The 24,194-nt window shown below is 38.1% G+C and overlaps 1 protein-coding gene across 2 annotated transcripts in view; it reads left to right on the forward strand.

Moving 5' to 3' along the window:
• prickle2b (prickle homolog 2b) overlaps positions 1-19,811 on the forward strand; it is a 72,095-nt gene extending 52,284 nt beyond the window's left edge. Inside the window, exons 2-8 of one of the 2 annotated variants that reach the window (XM_079844002.1) lie at positions 3,883-4,066; positions 9,786-9,899; positions 10,031-10,168; positions 11,611-11,814; positions 13,958-14,144; positions 15,959-16,819; positions 17,435-19,811. In XM_079844002.1, coding sequence (XP_079700128.1) covers positions 3,935-4,066; positions 9,786-9,899; positions 10,031-10,168; positions 11,611-11,814; positions 13,958-14,144; positions 15,959-16,819; positions 17,435-18,327 — 2,529 coding nt within the window. In that variant the 5' untranslated portion in view covers positions 3,883-3,934 and the 3' untranslated portion in view covers positions 18,328-19,811. The remainder of the gene's footprint in view (positions 1-3,882; positions 4,067-9,785; positions 9,900-10,030; positions 10,169-11,610; positions 11,815-13,957; positions 14,145-15,958; positions 16,820-17,434) is intronic. The other variant, XM_079844001.1, reaches the window with a different exon arrangement.
• The last annotated feature ends 4,383 nt before the right edge of the window (positions 19,812-24,194 follow it).

The raw sequence follows: 24,194 nt of genomic DNA on the forward strand, positions 1-24,194 counted from the left end.
ATAAATGCTGTTCTTTTGATCTTTCTATTAATCAAATAACCTTGTATAACAGTTTTCTATATTAAAGGTGTCATGAACTGGCTTTTCATTTTTTATACTGTTGTCTGAGGTCAACTTATGATGTTCACGTGGTTTTTACATTCAAAAACATCATAATGAATAAGTAATAGGTTATTTTCTGCCCTGGTTTTGAGGCTCTTTCAAGAAACACTCGGTTTTGATGGGCGTGCTGCACTGAAGACTTGGAAGTAAACGCCCACGGCTAGGATTGTATAACAGTTTTACATATTTAATTGCTCCCCTGTGAGTTCACAAGGAATTGTTTTGAAAGCGTGTGGGGACTGGAGAAACGGCAAACCGAAATTATTCGTCCCACAGGGCTCGCAAAATATCTTTATCAAACAAACACAATGATTTATCTCTCATCCACCCGCGATTGATTGGAATATTATTTTTTATTATTTGCCCCGCCCGATCGGTATGTTACAGACTGTATGATCAAAACTTCTGCGATTTTTGTATTTTTCCTTCAAATATTTAGTCAAGAGTGAACGCACATCAAGAAAGGAATGTTATTTCACTATTTAAGATGGCAGGTGATATGTTTTGGTAGCCCGTCTGGAAAACACATAGCCCTGATACATTGAGCTAGCCCATACATGTCGAGTCTGATCCTGAATCGCAATGAACCAACAAAACCACAAATAAAGGATTCTCCAGCCTTTAACAGCATGCTAATGTTCAGTTAGACACATACACATAAACAGTAGATATCATACAATCTGTAACAATGCAATACTATCAGAAACATTTTTACTCACATTAGTGTGTTGCTTCATTAATTCATGTAATCTCATCCAGTCTCTTGTTTACAAACGAATCCGTGGTTAAATGAAGGAACAGACGCGCAATGTCTTCCCCACGTGAGCTGGATATTCATTAAAAATAAAGTTAAATCATGCATTCATAATATTGGAATCCGAACAAAGCTTATGCAGCATGTTTATTGCTTGGAAGTTCAATCCGGTTTAGCTCCACGTAGGCCTGTGTAATGTTAGTGACACGAGTCGGTGGGCGGGGCTACAGAATCAGGCGTACTTCTTCTGTTGAGGTGGTGTTTCACTACACTCTGACGTCATAGCCTGGCACAGTCAATAAAAGTTTTTCTTTGACTAAGAAGGAAGTTTTCAGCTCTGAAACTTACTGGATATTCTTATATTACCATGACTTTTTATATATCAAAAGCTCAAGGGAAAGTTGATTTCTCAATTCATGACCCCTTTAAGCAGCATAACTGTTCAACATCATCAATAATAAGAAATGTTTCTTGAGCAGCAATTCATCATATTAGAGTGATTTCTGAAGGATCATGTGACACTGAAGACTGGAGTAATGATACTGAAAATTCAGCTTTGGCATCACAGGAATAAATTACATTTTAAAATATAATAAAATGGAAAACAGTTATTTTAAATTGTGATATTACTATTTTTTATCAAATTAATGCAGCCTCGATGAGCATGAGAGAGAAATTCGTACTAACCCCAAACATTTGAACTGTAGTGTAGGTTCAACAAAGCAAAATCTAAATCTATCCATGTAGCCCACAGTTTAAATACTCACCTGGTTGGGAAACCATAAGTATATTTACATGAACAGTTATAATTGAGCCAAAGTGGGGGTTTGTTTAGTTAAGCTGCAGTCTTCATCTGTTCTAGAATGCATAGCACAATGGGTAATTGAATATTTGTAGGATTAAGTAAACGTTGCATGTCTTTTGAAGCAAATGCACAATGCCAAGGTCACTTGTAGTCTGATTAACATATATATGCTGGGTGATTTACATTATCTAGGTCTGTTAGTCAGACTTAAAAACTGGACGGTGGGATTTTAGTCAGACTAAAGTATTTATGTGACATTTTAAAAAGACAAATTGTTTTAATTAGAATGAAATCTCACATTTAAGTGCGTGTTAATGCACTTAAAGCTTGTAGAGGAAATACCATGACTCACTCTTCATATCCTTAGGACAATAGAGGCATGATAACAGATTTGCTGATGGCTTAAACTGAACCAACAGAATTTTTTTTCTTGCTTCCATAGCGACTAGTGTTCTTTGACGTAGATGAACATGTTCTTAAGTTAACCATCTGGCCAATGTGAAAATGTCAGTCAATCATTGGGTTACTGGCCGGTGTCTGTCTTTGACACCTTGCAGCCTGTCAGGCCTCTGAGGTGCTAATGGGATTGGCCCTAAGTGGGCGGCTTGTTTTCTCTTCCTTTGGTCTAAGAGGTTAGTTAATCTGACCAACTGGCCGGCGTGCTTGGAAAGTGTGGTTTTGGCAGAGCTTGACGCCTGTGTCTGCTTGTCTGGACACTAACCAGACGCTGCGTGTTTGACTGGTGGAGGGTGTGTTTCATCGTGACATGAGTCATTGGATGTGTTGTGGGTTTTTGTTGGAATCTATGGGCCGCCCCTGGTTATACCCAAATGTGGATGTTGATTGACATAATAAAAGAATAAAAAGAGAAAAGCTGAGTGGGAGAGTTATTTGAGATTAGAGCTGCACGATTAATTGTTAAAAGATCGCAATCTCGATTCAAACGCCCACACAATCTTATTCCTAAATGGCAATGATTCTCCTGTGTCTATTAAACATTTGACAAAATCACAGCGGAACATTAAAATCTGCGTTGGCACTGCTGTTGAGCCAAAGAGAGCCATTGTCATGTATATGAAACCTCTTCTTTTCAACCACACAGTATAATTTCTTTGTTATAAATAATAATTATCACTGAAGTACTGGGATAAAAGTTTATAGTTTGGATATTAAAACTGATGTATGGTGGCAATCAAAAAAGAATAAATTGCCTTTTGAAATGAACTTGATGCTTCAAACAATGACTGTATCGATTGCATCATAACGCCGCTAGTGGGCAAACAAGGACTTTAAAAAACATATTTTTTCATTGAATCATTCATTCAAAAGATTTGTTTAAAACACTGATTCATCCAGTAAGAAAAATTATTCAAATTAAAATGTTTAAAATAGACTGAAGCAATTGACATTTAGTCAGTAAATTACATGTTATTTTGTTTAGTTGTCTGTTTAGAATTGTGATCTGAATTTGTAACAAGCAAACAAAACAAAATATGTATTCTCAGTTTCTCCAGAATTGTGCAGTTTTAGTTGAGAAGTTCAATTGTAATGTTAGTAATGCAAGTTATTCGTAATTACATTATTTGTAATGTAAGTTATTCGTGACTCATCTTTTTCTATTGTTCATTCTTTGTTGTATTAAATTAATTTATTAAAAAATCTCTTGTTTATTTTTGTATTTTACTTTAAACATTTTGTATTATTATTTGACCCATAAATATAGCCCTAGATGTTGACATAACTTAAAACCACAAAATAAAATGATGTTCCTCAAGTTTACTTGGGCAAGTCAGAATGAAGATCTGCTTTTTTTAATATAACTCAATGTAATATTTGGGTTAATCCTAAATTTTCAAATTATGGAAGATCAAGGAACTGTCCATTTAAGGAGAGGCTACTCACTGCAGAACCATTACTCAAACACCCCCCCCCCCCCCTTCTCTGGAGTTCCAGCTCCCCCTCTCTTCACCTACTGTGGGCATGATGGGTGGAGCTGTGTCCCCTATCCACACCCTAACCCTACCCATAACCCTTATTAAACAGATTAAGCTCCACCCTTGAGTTCCATTATGCTCTGCAGCGAGCACTACTTACATTTAAGGGTCTAATAACTAACCAAACCAAAACAATCATGACTGTTAACAGGGATTTTCTTTTGAAAATACACAAATGGCAAGGTGTACTATTGTTTTATTTGACTGTTGTTTTCTTTGCAATTTAGGAAGATCTGTCTCCACTGTAAGTGCCCTCGTGAGGAGCATGTTGTGACCACCATGCCTCTAGAGATGGAGAAGACCGTGACCAAGCTGATGTACGACTTCCAAAGGAACTCTACATCTGATGATGACTCTGGCTGTGCTCTGGAGGAGTATGCCTGGGTGCCACCCGGACTCAAACCTGAACAGGTAACACCATTTACTACCCTGGCCTTTAACCAAGTCAGATTTACACTATCGTGTGTGTGTGTATATATGTATATATATATATATATTCTTATTTTTAATTTTTATTTTTAGATATTAATATTTGTATTCAGTAAGGATACCTTAAAGGGGTCAAAAGTGACAGTGAAGACATTTACTTTGTTACAGAAGTTGAAAGAAATGCTGGTCTTTTGAACTTTCTATTTATCAAAGAATCCCGAAACAAAATGATCGTGGTTTCTACAAAAATATTATGCTAAACAACTCAACTTTTTCAACATTGATAATTATAAGAGATATTTCTTGAGCACCAAATCAGCATACACTCTTAAAAAAAAGCTTTCAAAGGCGGGTTTTCGCAGAGATGTCATAGAGAAACCATTTTAGGGGTTCCCCAAAGAACCTTTTAGGCTACGTCTACATTAATCCGGATACATTTGAAAATGCCGTTTTCGTTTCAAAACACTCTCCGTCAACACTAGCGTTTTCCAAAAGTTTCTAATCCACACTGACACGTCAGAAAACTCTAAATTTTTTACTTACTGCGCATGCTTAAAATCTCATAAAAGACATTATAAAGTTCTCAAGGTATTCTTTTGGCACGATCATTTTATTTAGCAAAATATCTCACCATTCACTGACATGTCCAGGTCGCTCTCAGTCACCATTATATGTTTGGTCTAAAACACTACTAGTTTCATGTTTTGCTGTTGGACAGCAATTGTGAGTACATTTTCTGTCATCTTTGCAGGACTGATATGAAGAGTGTGCATATGAAGTAACATATCTTTAGCCACAGTGTGAAATAAGTGAATAACAGGCACAATACCGGTATTAACATATCTATTGATTCAATATGCGTCATATGACTAACATGCGTCATCGTTTTCAAATGCAAAAATGCCAAACAGATTTCAAATTTATCCACTTGGGATGGCATCTTTAAAAAGCTCAGTTTTCGCAGGACAAAAAAGTTGTCTCGGTGTGCACGGAAGGCCAAAACAGAGAAAAAGATACGTTTTCAAACAAAAACTTATTAATGTCTTAAAATAACTGCTTTTTTTTTTTTTAGTGTGAAGAACATTTTAATAATCTAAAGAAACCTTTTCCACTATAAAGAACAATTTGTGCAATGGAAAGGTTCCATGGATGTTAAAGCCATCAATGCCAATAAATAACCTTTATTTTATGTATTAAAATGATTTCTGACGGATCATGTGACTTTATCTTTTAAATGGGTTGATAAATGGAATGCAGTATGTTAAAGACAGCTTTTACTTTCATTGGTGTGTTTAAAGAAGCATTAAGGCATTCTGCATGAAATTTCGACAAGGTTTTAAACGTTTAGAAGTTAAATACCCTTGAGATGAATGTCTCTTTATGATCTCTCATTTCTGCGGCACTGATTTTTGTAACTATAGCAATGCTCTGCTTCAGAATGTTGGTGTGTGAGGTTTATAAGGCACCGGTGTGTGTAGAGCTCTTTATGGGCCAGTGAAATCATTTATAGATGTGAGTTTCATTTTCATGATGAACTGAAGAAAGTCTTGTTAACGCAACAGCAAAACGGGTCAATAAGCAATAAAGCACCTCCACCATCTGCAATGGCTGTCGGCCATATTGTGTGTCTGGAGGTCACATGATGTGAATCTGATCAGCTCTAGTTTATTAATTCACATTTGCCAACCTGAATGATCCTATCTAGGAAAGGTAATGAAATTGATGGTCGACTTTGGACTGATATGAAGCCTTTTTGTCATCTCTTGTTTACTATAAATGGTTGATAAAAATGATGGTAGCCAGTGTATATAGTAGAATAATCTCCTAACAATTATATTAATGATTCATTAGACTGTATTACAAGAGCCCTGGGTTTGTAGTGGCTCTGGTTTAAGTCAATACCAACAGTTTTTTAGCATTCAGGCAGATGGATGGGAGGAAGTTGCTGGGATACAAGAACTCGGTGTCCATGCATGTTATTAGCAAGCTATTAATTATGCCTCTCTCTGTGCTTTGAAAGCTGGTGTCTGCAGTTTCACCCAGAGACAGTGATTACCTCAGGCCATGACAAATTAGCTTTGCTTAGACATAGAGTGGAAATTTAGGCCATCCACATCCATAATAAGATAAGATGGCAGATTCCTGCTGTGCATTTCAGAACATTTGGGATCTGGTTTAGAACAAGAAATCTGTTTTAAGTACATGAAAACATGATTTGCTGTTGCTGGGGTATGTAGGAACTGATTATTTTAGTTTCGTGGGCAAACTTTTAAATCCGGCCCTTACTTTTGTACCGGATTCATTTGAAAGTTTTAACACCTTGCAAAGTCAATCCACCAGATTTTTTTGCAGTAAAGACACCAGCCTTGTTTGTTTCCAAAATCTGACACACACACGTGCAAATGCTTACATGAGTGAATTAGTTGAGTAATCCAATTAGCCATTTTAGAAATGTAATGTCCTATCAATTTGAGTCGGCTAAGCAGCTCCACTTGACACAATACATGTTGAATACAAATGACTCTTATGAACTGGTTCGTTTTAGTGAATCAATAACATACTACGTAAACCGTGTAGTCTGATTTACAATCACTCATTTATTTTTATGTCCGGTCTTTAAAAACTACACACTAACATTTGAATAATTCCTTCGATACAGTGCACTTGTGTACATACGTTTTTTGTAATTTCTGTAATTACATCTTCCATTACCCATTAGCCCACCCTTAAACCTAACCATACCACCAAACCTGTCCCTAACTTACCCGTGTTGTACCTCAATAGCAGCAAAAAGGGGTTTTCAGAAACAGCATGAACACAATAAGTACATTGTACCTAAAAATCTTTTAGGGAATCAGAAACATACAGCACAACCAGTGTAGCTTGAATTCTAAGATCAATGACTCTTGTTTTTTAATGATTTTTTTTTTTCATCTACAAATTATGGTGCATATTTACTGTGTCATCCAGTGTATGCATTGCCTCCTTTCTCTGAGGCATTGGCTTTATTCAATGGAAAACAGCTGTTTTGGCTCTGGGTAGTTTGCCCTCAAATCAAGAGCATTTGCATTTTTTTTTTCACCCTCTCTCTGTCTGGCGCAAAATGCAGTTGCCAGATCCCTTGACACCGGGGCGGGTTGCCAGATCCCTTCCTGCTGATTATAGTTATTTCCACAAGCTGTTCCTCTGTGTGAGTGCTTTGGGCTCTGGGTCCATGTCCTTCTGATTGCTACGTCACAACAGTTATTTTGCTGGCCCAGGGAGTGTGTTATTGTTGGATGTCCCCACTGTAATTTACCAGGACCAGACCACAGTTGGTGTTTCGTGAAATATTTCAGCTCTCCCAAAAGAACCTCTACACGAGTCCTTCAGAAACCCCTTGCTGACACTGTACCGGCCAACACAAGCAACAGAAGAGCAATCAGCCCGTTTAAAGAGACAGCTCCTTATTACAGGGAGGCATTAAACACCGGACATGGACAGGGCCCTGAAAACAAATCCCACGCATTACAAAAGAAGCGGATGATTTTCTTTCAGACCTTATACCAAATGTTTCCTGGTGCTTGTAAAACATATTTTGATGGGACCCTGAGATAAAAAGTATTTAATTTGTGTCTTTACATATCACTCATCCACACTGCTTTGTAAAAACACAATGCAGAGTAATAGGACATTCATGTTGTTCTTTAAAGGTGCAGTGTGTGATTTTGATGAGGATCTATTGACAGATATGCAATATACATAACTATGTTTTCAGTGGTGTATAAAGACCTTACATAATGAACCGTTATGTTTTTATCACCGTAGAGTGAGCCATACACCGCGGGTCCCCTTACAGTGAAGTCACCATTTTGCGCCGCCATGTTTCTACAGTAGCCCTAAACGGACAAACTGCTCTACAGAGCGCTAGCTACTCTCTGCTGTCTCAGACAACGAAATCTTTGTCCTGTGCCGGCCAACGTAACTTCTCTATGTGTTTCGAAAGGGAGGAGGGGCGGTTGCAATTCGCAAGATGCCGCTAATCTTTTACACAGTGCACCTTTTAAAGGTGAATGTCATTTTTGCACCCCTGGTGACACCAAATAGAACTGAAATCTGTTTATTTTGATTAAAATTATGATTGGTATTTTGTAAAATTTTTAGCTTTTTTATCAGTTGGTATGAAGGATTGTGAAATTTCTGATATTTTCTGAAAAAATATATATTTTGGTATATATACACACAGGACACTAAATTTATATTTAATGTTTTGAATTAGCCATAGTGGAAATGCGACTTGCCTATAGGCTTTATTTCATTACAGTTTCTCAGTTGCTATTCAGCACTGTTTCTTATTCTTTGCTGTTTATAAGGTATGGCGACGGAGGCAGATGGCCCCCGCTATATATCAGATTAAGCCATTAGGCCATCAGATCTATGTAATAGGTTTGGACGGGTGGTCTGAGGATGCAGAACCTTATTATGGCTCCTGCTAAGTCTGGATTCTTCACTGGACTGTTTGCGTGCCAAAAAGTACTTCAGCCACGAGTCAACAGACAATTATATTATAGTGTAATGTAGACTCATGTTCTCACTATTTGGCCAATTATAAAATCAAATGTGTGATGTAATTACACTTAAATTTCATTATGCTGATTAGACAACTATAATGAAGTCCATTTTCATCCAAAAATGTAAAGCTTATATGGTTAATTTAGGTGGGATGAGATCTGGACTTGCATTCTTATCATCTTGAGATAAAGGGTCCTCCATTTAAGCACGTCAGGGGGGATAGAAGGGGCCGATTCCATTAACTCTTCCATTGCTCATCCATAAATCACTCTGACTGTTATAGCTGCGTGTGTGAAAGCGAGGACCTTGGGCAAAATGGGGGGAAGGGGTTAACGCCAACAAGGATATAGAAATGCCACCCCCCTGTTTGTGACTGTCACCCAAGTGCCAAAATCCAAGTGTTTGATTTAACAAACCATATTAAAACAAGACTTGGTTGCCCTCAAACCTTCTGGTGCTTGATTATTTATGTTTTATAATATTTATTTATTTATTTTTAAGAATAATCATAAAAAAATGTGTATTATTATTGTTATTATTAATGTACTAGTTATTCACCCCTGTGTTTGTGACTTGCAATTAACAAACTGTAAAAACCTGCTGATGCTTTATTTATTAAAATATTTATTATTATCATCATTATTATTATTATTATAGCACTTCATTTTACAGTCATGTTCCCCATGTACATACTAAGTACTTATTATAGTAATTACAATAAATAACTAGGTACTAACCCTGAACCTTAACCCATGTAGTTACCTAATATTAACCAGTACTTTCTTAGGCAAGTACTCTTACTGTAAAATAAAGTGCATTCATTATTATTCATATTATTGTTATTATGTATCAGTATACTGTATTAGCAATAATCATATCAAAGAAATTCCCCCTGCATTTGTGATTTTGGCACCAAATCCAAATTGTAAAAATAAGATTTGCCCTCAATCCTGCAGGTACGTGCTTTTACTTATGTGCTAACATGAATCATATTGAAATGACCCCTTTTGTGACTACAAACCACGTGAAAACAAGACTTTGTCCCACTCAAAATGTGCTTATCTATTTAAACGATAATGATTATTTATTTATTTTACTAGCATGAACTGAAGTAATTCAGAGCTGCTATTGTTCTCCAATGTCATTCCAGGTACATCAGTATTACAGCTCTTTGCCGGAGGATAAAGTACCATACGTGAACAGTCCTGGGGAGAAGCATCGCATCAAGCAGCTTCTGCATCAGCTTCCCCCACATGACAATGAGGTAAGGTCAGCTTGGACTCATACATGAAAAGGTCACCTCTCAGAATGCATGTATGTTTGTGCGTGCCATCATTTACACACGTTTCTTTCCATGTTAACATGACATCCCTGACCTGTGCTAATGCTGTGCAGGTGCGATACTGTAACAGTCTGGATGATGAGGAAAAACGAGAGCTGAAGCTCTTCAGCAACCAGAGGAAGAGGGAGAACCTGGGCCGCGGTAACGTCAGGCCCTTCCCGGTGACCATGACTGGAGCTATCTGTGAACAGGTGTGCAAGTGTTCAGTTGTGTGTGTGGTATTTGAATGAACCGTGGTTTGGGATGGAGGGTGTTGTGGCCAAAGGAAGAGATCGCCTTCAGTGGTTCATTTAAACTGGTAGTTTTGTTCTTAGCCGCTTATTTTCATTGTCGGTTTTAAGGCTTCCTCTATAGGTTTTGTGTTTTAGTCCACCTGGGATGTCATGTGAGTGCCAGTAAGTGAATTAGAGCTGAGTTTAAGCTGGATATGCATGTCTGTGACCACCTGCCTTGTTTCTCTCCCCTTCTGTTACCTCTTAGAAACAGATGTCACACTTACAGTTTGGCTTTTTAAAAAATGTATCCTCTACTGTGACACTCTTAAAGATATAAGCCCCTGTTAAGCCCCTAGTGCTGTTGAAAAGATGCAGTTTATCCAATAAATATTGGTCTCGAAGGTGTGTTTGTGGGTACATGCATGCATTTGTCTATCCCATTAAACATTTGCTGACTCTCTGTATAATGCAAGATATTGTGAAATGCTGAATGAGACCTTTTAATGAAGAAACCAGCTAATGTCAGCTGTTCCTTTATATATGCCAGATAGAATATGGTGACTACTTGTTATTCATTCTTTCTTTCTTTTTTTTTTGCTTTGTCTGCGGATGTGCAAAAAATACATACACTTCCATCTACAAGTTTGGGGTTGGTAAAGAAATTAATACTTTTATTCAGCAAGGATGCATTAAATTGATCAACAGTAACAGTAAAGACTATTATAATGCTACAAATGATTTCTATTTCAAATAAAGGCTGTTCTTTGAAACTTTTTATTCATCAAAGAATCCTGAAAAAAGTGCATCACAGCTTCCAAAAAAAATTAAGCAGCTCAACTTTAAAATAAATAAAAATTCTTAAGCACCAAATCACCATATTAGAATGATTTCTGAAGGATCATGTGACACTGAAGACTGGAGTAATGATGCTGAAATTCAGCTTTGCCATCACAGGAATAAATACCTTCGAAAATATAGTAAAGTAGATAAGTTATTTTAAATTGTAACAATATTTATCACAGTTATTATTATATTTTTGAGCAAATAAATGCAGCATTTGTGAGCATGACTTTCAAAAACAACATTTTGATTTGTTGGTGGGTTGTCTGATCAGAGTGGAAGTTTCAATAGAAAAAAACCGCCTAATGCAGAAATACATGGGTCTCAGGATGCATTATTTAGCATTATGTTTATTTTCCATTTTTAACTTTCTCTTAAACTTGTATATTAAAACACCATTTTAGTTTTTTATCTAATCAGTTTATGGACAACTAGTCCATCTATAAACACATCTGCAGGTTACTCATTGTATTTGAGTCTCAAGATAATGATTATTGATTTAATCTTGTACCCTGCTGCTAAATGACCTATAAATGTCAAAAGGACTCTTTTTAACCCTTTAACTCTCACATTTTCAGTGTGGGGGACAGATAAATGGAGGTGACATTGCCGTCTTTGCATCACGGGCGGGCCATGGGGTGTGCTGGCACCCACAATGCTTTGTGTGCAGCATGTGTGACGAGCTACTGGTGGACCTTATCTACTTCTACCAGGACGGGAAGATCTTCTGTGGCCGCCACCATGCTGAGAGACTCAAACCTCGTTGTTCGGCCTGTGATGAGGTTAGATAATCTTGCCCTGCTATTACAAGACCTGAACCTCTTAACATCAGTGTGTATCTTGTATGTGCTAATTAACCATTGCTACATAATATAACACTGCAGATATTTGGAATATATTCCTTTTATATAAAAAAAAAGCTAAATGGTGCAAAAACATCTTGAATAAGTATTTTTATTAAAGGGATAGTTCACCCAAAAACGACATTTTTATGTTTATCTGCTTACCCCCAGGGCATCCAAGATGTAGGTGTCTTTGTTTCTTCAGTAGAAACCAAATGAAGATTTTTAAGTCCAACCGTTGCAGTGTGATAGTCGTATAATGCATGTCAATGGGGATATTTTAGAGTATGAGAGCAATGAGAGTAAAAACACATAGACATACGAATCCATATTAAACCATGCGGCTCGTGGCGACACATTGATGTCTTAAGACACGAAGCGATCGGTTTCTTCGAGAAACAGAACAGTATTTATGTTATTTTTTTTTACCTCTTATCAGACGAATGTCATCTAGTATTCCCAGCGCCATAACTTCCGGTGAATAAGGTCAAAATATTGCCGCGATCAAAGATATATATATATACGTAGATGTCTCATTCGACCGATCCGCGCAGGCACTAATGAGGAATCTATGTATACATCTATGATCGCGCTGGTATTTTGCATGTATTTTGACCTTATTCACCGGAAGTGATGGTACGGGGACGGCTGATGCAGAGCCATAGAAAAAAATGAAATACATTTTTAAATATGGATATTTTTCTTACACAAACACATCGATTCGCTTCAGAAGGCCTTTATTAACACCCCGGGGCCGCGTGGAGCACGTTATTTGACGGACAGATGCATTTTTTATGGACTTCAAAAACAAAGCAACTATTACTGCTATAATAACACTTGGATTAGCCAGAACATTTTTAATATAACTCAGATTTTATTCGTTTGAAAGAAGAATGTCATATACACCTCGGATGACTTGAGGGTGAGTAAATCATGGGCTAATTTTCATTTTTGGATGAACTATCCCTTTAAGGTGTTTTTCAAGGAAATGAGGCTATGAATGTCCTAGGCCTGGTTTCACAGACAGGGCTTTGATTAAGCCAGGATTAGGCCTTAGTTTATTAGAACATCCAAGTAGACTTTTTTATAAACATCCCTTGGGAAAAACATTACTGATGTGCATCTTGAGACACAAAAATGGCACTGACATATGTTAAGATATGCCAGGGCAAGTTGCTTTCAGTAAAAATAGCTCAAACATGCATTTTAGTCTGGGACTAGGGCTAGGCTTAAGCCTTGTCTGTGAAACCGGGGGCTAGAGTATTAACATTGAGGAAATATCTTCATCTTAAGACGATGTCACAGCAAAACATTGGCAAGATTTCACAGGTCCATTTGTAATAGTGTAGCGATACATGAAGCACTGCTTACTCAGAGGTCACTTCCAAACAAGCAGCTTTATATTGGTCAATGTGCCAAATATTTTGTGTTATAAGTAATTCTAATATGAAATCCATATGGGGAATCTTTTTTGACTGTACGTGTCCCTTGCGCGCAGTGATTCCTATTGAGATGACTGTATTTAGTATTTAGGTACGGTCACATATACCATTGTTTGCAAAAATCCAGTCATTCCAATAGGAGTCCGTGCGATCAGGAGTTTTGCATGAGGCCGAAAAAGTTCCCCATTTTCAAGATGGCATGAATTTGCTGCATTGACCGACAGAAAGCTGCTAGGTTTGAAAAGGACTTTTTTCATACATTGCTACGCTATTGACGAGAGATAATGGACCTTTTTTCATTGCAGTTTCACTAATGTGACAGCAACTTTTCAATGTACAGATGTAAATGTGAAAGTGCCCTAGAAAAACGAATGCCTACAATCTTGTAAAATGCTATAAAAATTGAGTTGTCTCTCATTATGCAGTTAAAGATTAAACTGAATGAGCCTTGTTGTTCTGGTTCCCATTTTATGTAAAGACAGCTGAATACATTGCATGATTACCATGGTTACAGAACTTCATCTCTATAGTGATAATGGAGTTACTGCTGTGCTGTTGCCTCAGTAGAGCTTTTAGCTTCAGTCCTGTCACTTCCACTGCAGAAAAATGTTCTCACTCTTTTCTCTGCTTCTGTCTCTTAGATAATTTTTTCAGATGAGTGCACAGAGGCTGAGGGCAGGCACTGGCACATGAAGCACTTTTGCTGTTTCGAGTGCGAGACGGTTCTGGGCGGCCAGCGTTACATCATGAAAGAGGGCCGTCCGTACTGCTGCACCTGCTTTGAGTCCCTGTACGCGGAGTACTGCGACTCCTGCGGGGAACACATCGGTAAGAGCCCATCTATCATCAGTGCCGACCTGGAATCCCTTCAGCGTCCATGCAAGGCCGGTCCGCTTGGCTCTTGCAGAAATTGCACCGTAGCAACTGCCAAGAGACGGCTGACCTGCTTTTTGTCTATCATTAAGATATTAAACATAAAAAGCTTGCAAGTTGATAGTTTAGTCTGGCGTTCACGTTCAACGTTTTGGCAGCTTGTTTTGTAGAAATTCAATCCGGAATTACTTTCCACACAGGACCTCAGAAAGTCATTTCATGAAACTGATTATAAACAGGAAGCATCAGTGCGGGTTTTCAAAACAGATGTTGTCCATTAGAGCGTGGCTGCTTTAGAGCTGTGATTTATAATCGAAAGTATTTCTCCAATATGTGGCACACCGTATAATCAGCTTTCTCCAAACACGTCTACACCTCACAAGAAGGATGCGATCCTTCAAAGACATCTTTGTTCTGCATTTGTTTACTTGAAGTAGCTGTCGTTTAAAATCCCCACAATTATAAGCTTATGCAACTACAACATGCATTCAAATGTTCACCCTGCAATGCAATAGAGAAGTCACATTGATGCTCATTTTTTGACCTACCTATTATTTAAAAAAAATACACAAAAAAATGCCAATCATGTATACAGTAACTTGAATAAACCTCTTCTAGGATGGTTTAAATTTCTGTATTAAAATTATTAGAAAAAGTTTTAAAAAGTGCTTCACTGCTTAACTTTTGTATACCATTTAGAATGTGTGTCAAGGTCAATAAGTCTCAAAAAGATCAAATTATCTGATATTTTAAGATGTTAAGATGAGACAAAGTTGTAAATGTGTGATGTGATGTCTCAAAAAACTTAGGCCCTGTTTACACCTGGTGTTAAGGTACGTTTTGGTCGATTAGATCACAAGTGGACAAGAGGGAGACATTGCTGTTTACACCTGGTGTTTTAATCCATCTCTTCTGTCCACTTTTGACCACTTCTGTCCCAATTACTTCGAGACTAGGGTCTATGGGCGGGTAAATGTATGGGCTTTTTCCGATCTTTTGATCTAATGGATGAAATAAGCTCACGCGATTTACATATTAACGCGAAAGGAGACGATGGAAAAACATTCGTTTCTGCTCTGACAGCCGCAAGACGCCACCAAACGCTGTGAGTGTGGTTTAAAAATCAGAGAACATTGTGCTTGTACGTTTTTCAAAATAAATGTGGGTCTTCAGCCAACAAAGCTTAAATCCCGTCTGGCTAACCCGCTTCCCATAATGTTAACGCATGTGGTCACTGGTGGTCTTTTGTGGCTGTTCGAACACATTAGACCACATGAGTGGTCAAATGCATTTGACTACCTCTGGAAGTGGTCGAAAGTGGACGAGCTCAAAACATTTTAGACGTCTGTGCCGACTTGGCACAGCACCAACATGTATAGCGCTGTTGCTCTTCGGGCGACCCGAGTTTGAGTCCCGGCTCGCAGACCTATTCCGATACCATCCCCCTCTTTCTCTCCCACCTCACTTCCTGTCCACTCTATACTATCCTTTGATAATAAAGGCAAAAATCTGTATTTAGAGTCTTAATACCAAGTGTAAACAGGGCCTTAATGATGAATTATGTTGAATGATGTATAAAGTATATGATGTTTGTAAAAACTGCATTTTATTCAAATATTTTAACTATCATAAATTCAAAGAGTACATTAAGAACTGCATGCAGGGTCTTTTGTGTGTCATTGACCCATAGTTTACGAGCACTGCATATATTTAATTTTGGCCATAGGTGCTTGTGATCTGTGTGTAATGGATGTCCTCTTATTGTGCAGGTATTGACCAGGGTCAGATGACATATGACGGCCAGCATTGGCATGCCACCGAGGCCTGTTTTAGCTGTGCTCGCTGCAAGAAGTCCCTGCTTGGTCGTCCTTTTCTACCCAAGCAGGGTCAGATCTTCTGCTCTCGGACATGTAGCATTGGCGATGACCAAAACGGCTCTGATTCTGCCGATTCTGCATTCCAGAGCGCCCGTTCACGCGAGGCACGGCGCAACAGCTCCAAATCCAACAAGAGCAATAATGGTGGTAGTGGAGGAGATGGGAGCCAGGGAGGGAAAGGTTCAGCCGGGCGTTACTCTGCTGATGTTGACCCACTGTCCCTGCAAATGGATTTGCTTAGTCTGTCCAGTCAAACGCCCAGCCTGAACAGAGAATCTCCATCCTGGAAGACGCAGGCTGAGATGTATGGGTACGAGAGCCGTAATGAACTCTCTTCAAACCCTCTTCATTTGCTCAGTCAATGCAACATCCGGACTTCCTATTCCTCAAATCTGTCCCCTGGTCACCCAGCAGATCCAAGGCCCAAAGAGCCCACGGGCTCCAAGAGACCCCCTGTATCTGCTCTCAAAGGACAGTCTTTGAATGAGAACTGGTTCCAACTGGGACCAGAGGACTATTACCAACCTGCACTGCGAACACAGACGAGCTTTAAAGAGGTTCCACACAACAGCTTCATGGATAAACGCTCAGTGAGCCTGCATGTATTCCAGAGGGAGAAGGAGAAGGATGTTGGACCGCAGATGAGCCGAAGCAGGAACCCAATTAGTGCCCTTGGTTTTAGCGAACAGCTCACACCACTGGAGCAGACACCGCATGGCTCTATGGAGTCACTGGCTCTATCTAATGCTACAGGTATTTTATTATTTCATTTATTATTATTGTATTTATTGTTTTATAATTTATTTACTCTACCATTCAAAAGTTTATGGTTGGTAAGGTTTTTTTTATCATGCAGTCTCTCATGCTCACCAAGGCTGCATTTATTTGATTAAAAAAATATATATAAAAATTTTTTGACTTCTTTTAAATAGTAATTTTTTTCAGAATATTACAGTTTTTTTCTGTATTTTAAAATGTAATGTATTCCTGTAATGGCAAAGTTGAATTTTCAGCATCATTACGCCAGTCTTCAGTGTCACATGATCCTGATTTGCTGCTCAAGAATGCATTTCAATGTTGTTCATTTACCGTTTTTTTTGTGGAAACCGTGATACTTTAATTTCTTAAAATATCTCACTCCCCCCAAACTTTTGAACAGAAGTGTATTTATTTATTTTACTGAATCAAGTTCTAGTGGATTGAGCACTGAAAATGTTAATAGATTATCATTTGGTGGTGCATGCCTTAGCGATTACTATTGTTCTTACTTGGGATTAGGGATTTTAACAAATGTAGTTCAACTTTTTTGTGTATTGTCACTGAAAATGTTTACAGCTGTCTTACGTGTCTTATGTTTCATGTCTACAGGCACCTCTGCCGATGGCGGCAGTAAACGGCAGGAGCACTTGTCTCGCTTCTCAATGCCAGACTTGAGCAAAGATTCTGGCATGAACGTGTCTGAAAAGAGCAACATGGGTACCCTCAACTCCTCGATGCAGTTCCACAGCTCTGAATCTCTGCGCAGCCTGAACTCAGCACAGCCCTACCTGGAGCTCGAAGCCCCGGTGCAAGTCAAATTCCCTGTGCAATACCCCCGTGAACCTCCTGGAATTAAATCTTTACCGCCTGGTTTTGCCTATCAGGAGGAGGATTGCGCAAGTTTGGTTAGCAACGCCAACAACGCCCGTCTACCGCCCATGAGTGAACGGACCCGCCGTCGAAGCATCGACCACGAAGACCCACGGCGTCGACACCACCACCATCGCTCTCGCCGTTCCAGACGATCCCGTTCAGAAAATGCACTTAACCTCGCCGCCGAGCGCCGCCCAGCTCCGAAAAGATCTCAAATGCATGCTCGTGAGGATTATGACCAGTTCCCTCCGCCCCGTGGGTCACGGGACCCCTACGGCAGTGGAAGTGGCAGGCTGAGACAGCAGCCTTTCAGACCTTGCCCTCGGACAACCTCCGACCTAACGCTTCAAAACCCTGCGCTACACCGACACCAGGGCCCTTATTCATGGGACCAGTACGATTACGATGACGATTGGTGCTCGACCTGTTCCTCATCCTCCGAGTCAGAAGATGAAGGGTATTTTCTGGGTGAGCCAATTCCCAGACCGGTCCAGCTGAGGTACATGACCAGCGAAGAGCTGCTACGCAAATACAACTCTTCAGGACTCGGCGCATCCGGTCAGTTCGGGAGCCGAGGACAGTTGCATACGCGCAAACGTAGGAAAAGCAAGAACTGCATCATCTCCTAAAAGTCACACCTGCTGCATCATGCACAATCTTGCACAAGATTTTTTCCATCAACATAGTTTAAAAGGCTTTTCGGTGTTGTAAGGCTATCAGTGAATAATACGCAGTAATTTAATTTGTTCATGGCTCAATTGCATATGCATGCTTTCCCATGTGATATTTACAAATGATTCTGGATGTTACACTTTTTAGGGACTTCTTCAATCCGCAGCACTGTTGCCACAATTGTTACAACTGATGTGCAATTTTTCGTTATGTAATCCATTCAGGCACAGTGATGTTTTTTGTATGGTGTTTGCTTTGGGCAGAAAATCTCATTAATAAAATGTATATAGGCAACTGAATGAAGAAATTTACTAAGTTAAGGATGTAATGTAAATTTTCTGTAAATTATGTACCACATATTTTTATATTTTGTATCGATAGAATCATTTATGTACTAAGCAAAATGTAGAGAAAATAGTAAAGGCATGCACATTAATTTGTTGATTTTTGTCCTGTATTGGAAATTAAAGAGTATTTCTGTGAAAGATTTGATTGACAGCCTTTGGTTCTTCATCATCAGAACGGTCTGGGATCTCTGACTCAGATTAGACACCAACACTCTCGCCATCTGCTCAATGTATTAAAGCAAAAGACCGCAGAGCAACCAAGGATCCAAATGGCTGGCCTCGCTTACTGATACACCTCATTGCTAATGACCGTGCTTATGAAAATTCAAGGATTAATTTCAAACTACATCTTTGCTCAAGCTTTCCTCTGTGTTTAGATTCGAAGCCATCATTCTGTCAGTAATGCTGCTGTTTAAGCAATACGATAGGAGACTATCAAGTTACACACCGTTTCAGAATGCTATTTGAGCTGCTAGCGACATATGAGGTTTTCAGATATGCATCCATAAACCCTGACCACAGTCCCATGTGCTATAAGCCTGAAAAAATGTGTCTCAACTTGTTTAAAAGTGGCGCAAAGAGTTAATGTCCCCGACAGGCCAGAAACCTGAGATGCTTTGCACTACTGTCTGAGGAATTTTTGCCCTCATATGTACTTAGTAGTGGTCAGAAGAGTCTTGAAAGAAAGTTTAGATGGCATTGTTCTGGTATAACCATCTGCATATACTGTATTTTTTTCTGTTCTCTCTTAAATTGTCTCTCTTTCGGTTTCCTCTCCTTTACCTCAGAGAATGATTAAGTGGCAATCCTTATAGGCTAACAGTAGTTATAGAAAAAGGTGCATTTAAACCGAGAAATTGTTAATAATGTTATAAATACCAGGGTTTATGTATTCTGGCAGATATGTCACAATTAATTAGCTTACTATCTTAAGTCAAGCTTTATTCCCAGACTTTGAACTCATACAAAGCATTGTAAAATTCATGTCTTGTTCATTACATTCAGAGTCTTCTGTGTTTAGTACGGATGTTTGATTCGAGAATTTAAAAAATAAACAGTTAATTCGTTTCACAAGCTTTGTGTGAGCAACAGACCGAAATTGTATGTCTACTTATTCACTGATAATCTTAACCTGCAGTGCCCTCTCAGAAAAAAAAGTTATAGTGGAGGTACAATTTTGTTCCTTGGGGAACAAAACGTATAACTGTACATTTAAAGGTACACATATGGTCCTTAGGGTACAATTATATCATTGTTTTCCTTTAGCAGGGGTAGGCAAATTCAGTTCTAGAGAGCCGCTGTCCTGCAGAGTTTAGCTCCAACCCTGAAAGACATCTATAGAAGCTCTTATTGCGAATTAACAGAGGTTTAGATATTATTTTATTGAAAATATTTGGTCACCATTATGGTGGTCAGTGTTTCCTTTCGTTTGACTCTTGGCTATTTATGTAAGTTTGTGGTTTTTGTTACAGTGTTAACAAAACCCATAATCTGTTCAAATCAAAAGAAGCTATAAACAAAAATTATCATGAAGCAAAATTTTGACTTAACTCATCACTGACTAAAACTATTAATAATTATTCACCAACAATACTTTCTCGCCACCGATCAGACATTCTGAATTCTGATTTTTAAATACATTCAATATAAGGGGAAAAAAGTTTAGATGCACACAGATATCAAGAATCAGCATATGAATCTCAACAATGGTGACATAATACTGCAATGCATGCTGGGAGCCATGAGTTTTATACTGTGGTGGCTTTGTAGGGTTGCAGCTAAACTCTGCAGGACATCGGCTCTCTAGGACCGAACTTGCCTACTTCTAACTTAGAGGTACAAAAATGTACCCTTAAGGGTACCACCCCAGTGATGGCCACTTGTAGTACCTTAAAAGGTATAATTTTGTACTTTTTTTTTTTTTTTTTTGAGAATGTCAGCTGTTAAAGACTCCATGTGGTGAAAATCAAGTTTTTAATGTTGTTTAAATGTCTATGTGGTGTTTTTAATATGTTTTAAGACAAATCATGTGCAAATTCATAAGTCAACACAATTGCTGAGTATTTTATCCTTAAATCTCAAGTGAACGAAAGACTCAAAAATGCTGTTTGAAATCGCTGGTGTTTCTTACAAATTACCATGTAACCAATAACGTCAAAGTGTGGGCGAGTTTAACATTAGCATATAATTTACTATGCTGCGAAGCAGGAGAGTCTTGAGAAGCCATTATCCCGGTATATTTTTCTGTTGATATGAAAATGTCGTAGCCTAGACTACATTTAGCAATATAGCGGGTGAATTATGTATATGATGTAGTACATTATGACGTTATGATGAACTATAGCCTATGCCTTTCTCCACTGACTTTCTACTATCTCTGAGCTGGAGTGAGTGGAGGCAGGGATAATTTGCATATTCATGAATCCATGTATACTAAAGCAAGGGTGTAGAGTTACATTTCAAACTATTTTAAGGCTTTTTCACAGAAAAAAAACTATTAAATATGTAATTTTGGTGATCAAATATGAGTTTGAATGTATAAAATTATTGACTACAGCAGGGGGACTTTAACAACGATTGGATTACTGAGTCAGCATAAAAATTAACTCGAATTGAAAACCTGATTCGAGAACAAATTACTCATACCGTTTTTCTGAAAAGATCAACTGATTCAATCATGCGGCGTGGAACTCAGTCGGTCTGTTTATCGTGAGTTTAGACTCTAAACGTTAACGTGCGTATCATGACTAAAATTATGATGCGTTTGTGTCCTTTATGAAGCTTAAAGGAACTGTATGTAAGAAATGTATTTCAATTAATCATAAAATGGCCCTGATATGTCACTAGACATATCATGTTAATTTCAAATACTTATATCACTGACAACAGTTCTCCGGCCAGGATATTGTCATTTAAAAGTGAAGTTGCAGCCCTCAACTGATGTTGATGTTGACATGTTGTGTTTTGGCCTGAAGCGCCACCCTCCAACTGTCTACCAATCACGAAGTCAGTAGTTTTCCGGGTTGCCAGCTCTGCTCTAGTTACCACAGTTGCAGCTACAAACTTTTTGGATCAAAAATGTCTAAGGAGGAGGAGAGGGGATACACCGCTCTACAGTAATTTGAAAGTGATTGCAGTACCAGTTTTGGCCACAATCCTACATACATTTCCTTTAAACGATTCAGGACATTTAAACCTCTTCAAAATGTCTTCTTTTTCCTTCAGAAGAAATTCACACGGGTGTTGAACAAACATGGGTGAGTAAATGAACTGCCTTATCAATGAAGTGAATGTTTGATTCTTCCCTATCGATCAATAATTGCTCAACCTCAGAGTGCCACTTCAGCACATGAAACACATTTCTGTTTGATGGTTATTTAATGTCATGTTTTTTTTTAATAGTGAGTTTTGCTGGATGTCAGGGGCAATTTTGAAAGCAAGGCAAATTGGCTCAGACGGCATGATATAATGTTAAAAATAACTCCCAGAGGTCCACTGAGGGCTGATACTGCAGACAAAGCAAAACCATGAAATTGTGAAACAGCTCAGGCGTAACTTATAGTCATAATGGAAAGTGTCAGACCTGTCTTGGCCGTTAAGGGCAGTGGCCCGTGTCTGGTTTTCCCTTACAATTTCAAATCATTTGCAATCGGCCTCCAAGTCCAATCCACCAATGTTTGATTGGATCCCTGATTGCTGCTTGAATGATCATGAGATTATTGCAAACATTTCCCTGTTTGTGTTTATTTACCTCATTTTAGGTGGCCAAGTAACTTGGTCTATTTGGAGTTTTGGTTATTTTACTTCATATTATTATCTGGTTCCCTTACCTTCGGAAAGAATGACATCTTAATTTAATTGATAAGATTATAAATGGCATGTTTTACCTCACAAGTAATTAGAGATTATTTTCCCCCCTTGACCATTTAAGTAATTTATAAAAGAGTAATTTTACATTGCCCAAGAGTTTCTGCTGTCTTTTATTGAAGGAACACCTCATAAAACCAGAAAGAGACTCTTAGAGTTGACATTCATCCCCCTTATGACCCAATATTAATCTGTGGGCCATGACTAAATTAATCTAAGGGCCAGAGCTGAGAGCGGGCATTATACTTAAAACCATTAAAACAATATATATATAAAATATGTGAGTTTATAGTCTCTCCATCTATTGTGGAAATGAAATTTCGGTTTAGCAATTTGTGGTTAACTTTATGCTTTTAGAGCATTTATGTCAGAGGTAACTGATGGTTAACTGAAGGTAACATGGCCATTGCAGTCATTATTTGTTGACTTGAGAGAGCCAACTATAGAGCTGCTATTCCTATTTAAATATTATTGTCTTTTTTCCAGAGATTTTGACGCTAATTTATCTCTGAGGGACATTGAAGTTAAAGCCATGAACCTTTGCATGAAGTTTGAAATATTCTAACTGTCGTTTTTTATATTTTTAACACTCTTGTTCTTCAAAGGATTTCCTATTAAAGTCATTCAGTTTCAAACTGAAAAACTGCCGGAAGCTTGAAACTACTTGGACAAAAGTTGGTCTCTTTTAGGATTTTCCATACAGAGTTAATTTTTTTTACCTAATTTGGCTGGGACAGTTGTATGTTTATGCTAATATATGTAATATATTTCCGTCAATTCAAATGAATCTATTTTCATATTCTGAAAGATCTATTTATATGAACCTAAAATTTTGCAATCTGATTCCTTAATTATATGAAATACATGCATTCTACATATGTTACCAGTCATTTCACCGGAAGGTACAGTTATGACATTTGGATTAATCATGATGAGGCAAAAATAAATAAACACATAAACACATACACAGTTGAATTGTTTGTAATAAAATCTGATATGATGAATTTTAGTGTAATGCAGACTTTTAAGAAATTTAAAAACTAAAGTTTTTTTTGTGTGATATCTAAATCTGTGATAGAGTGACGCATATTGACAGTATGTTTAGTCACTGTTCCAAAAAGAATGAAAAGTGCTTAAGCTGCCTGCTGTTGCTATGGTTACCACCATATCAGGTGGAAGCAATTTTTGCCAGTGCCTATTTACCAGAAAAATATGTGACCTGACTAACTTGGTGGTGGATTCAACATGCCTTGTGAGCAAAAATATGGCAGATCATCAATGTTAGGAATAATGCAGCCAGAGACGTTGATTCTATGTTGATTTAACGTTCCTTTGTGCTCTTGGAATCATAAGACACAGGAATATGTGCTTTCTTTTGTTACGACTTCTCCCTCTTATAATTCAAACCCCGTTTCAGATGCATTGCTCATTCAGGAGATGTTAAGGTAGACTGAATATGAAGCTTTAATTTCAGCCTGCATGATTTTATGCATTGATGAGATTCTCATGTCACCAGCTGGATGTCACCAGTCATACGCCAAAAATATAACATCAAACCTCTAGAGGGTGTTATCATTTCAGTCAGTTAGGCTATGCCAAAACACATACAG

The sequence above is a fragment of the Gobio gobio genome, assembly GCF_949357685.1.
Source record: "Gobio gobio genome assembly, chromosome: 19".
Classification (NCBI taxonomy): Eukaryota; Metazoa; Chordata; class Actinopteri; order Cypriniformes; family Gobionidae; genus Gobio; species Gobio gobio.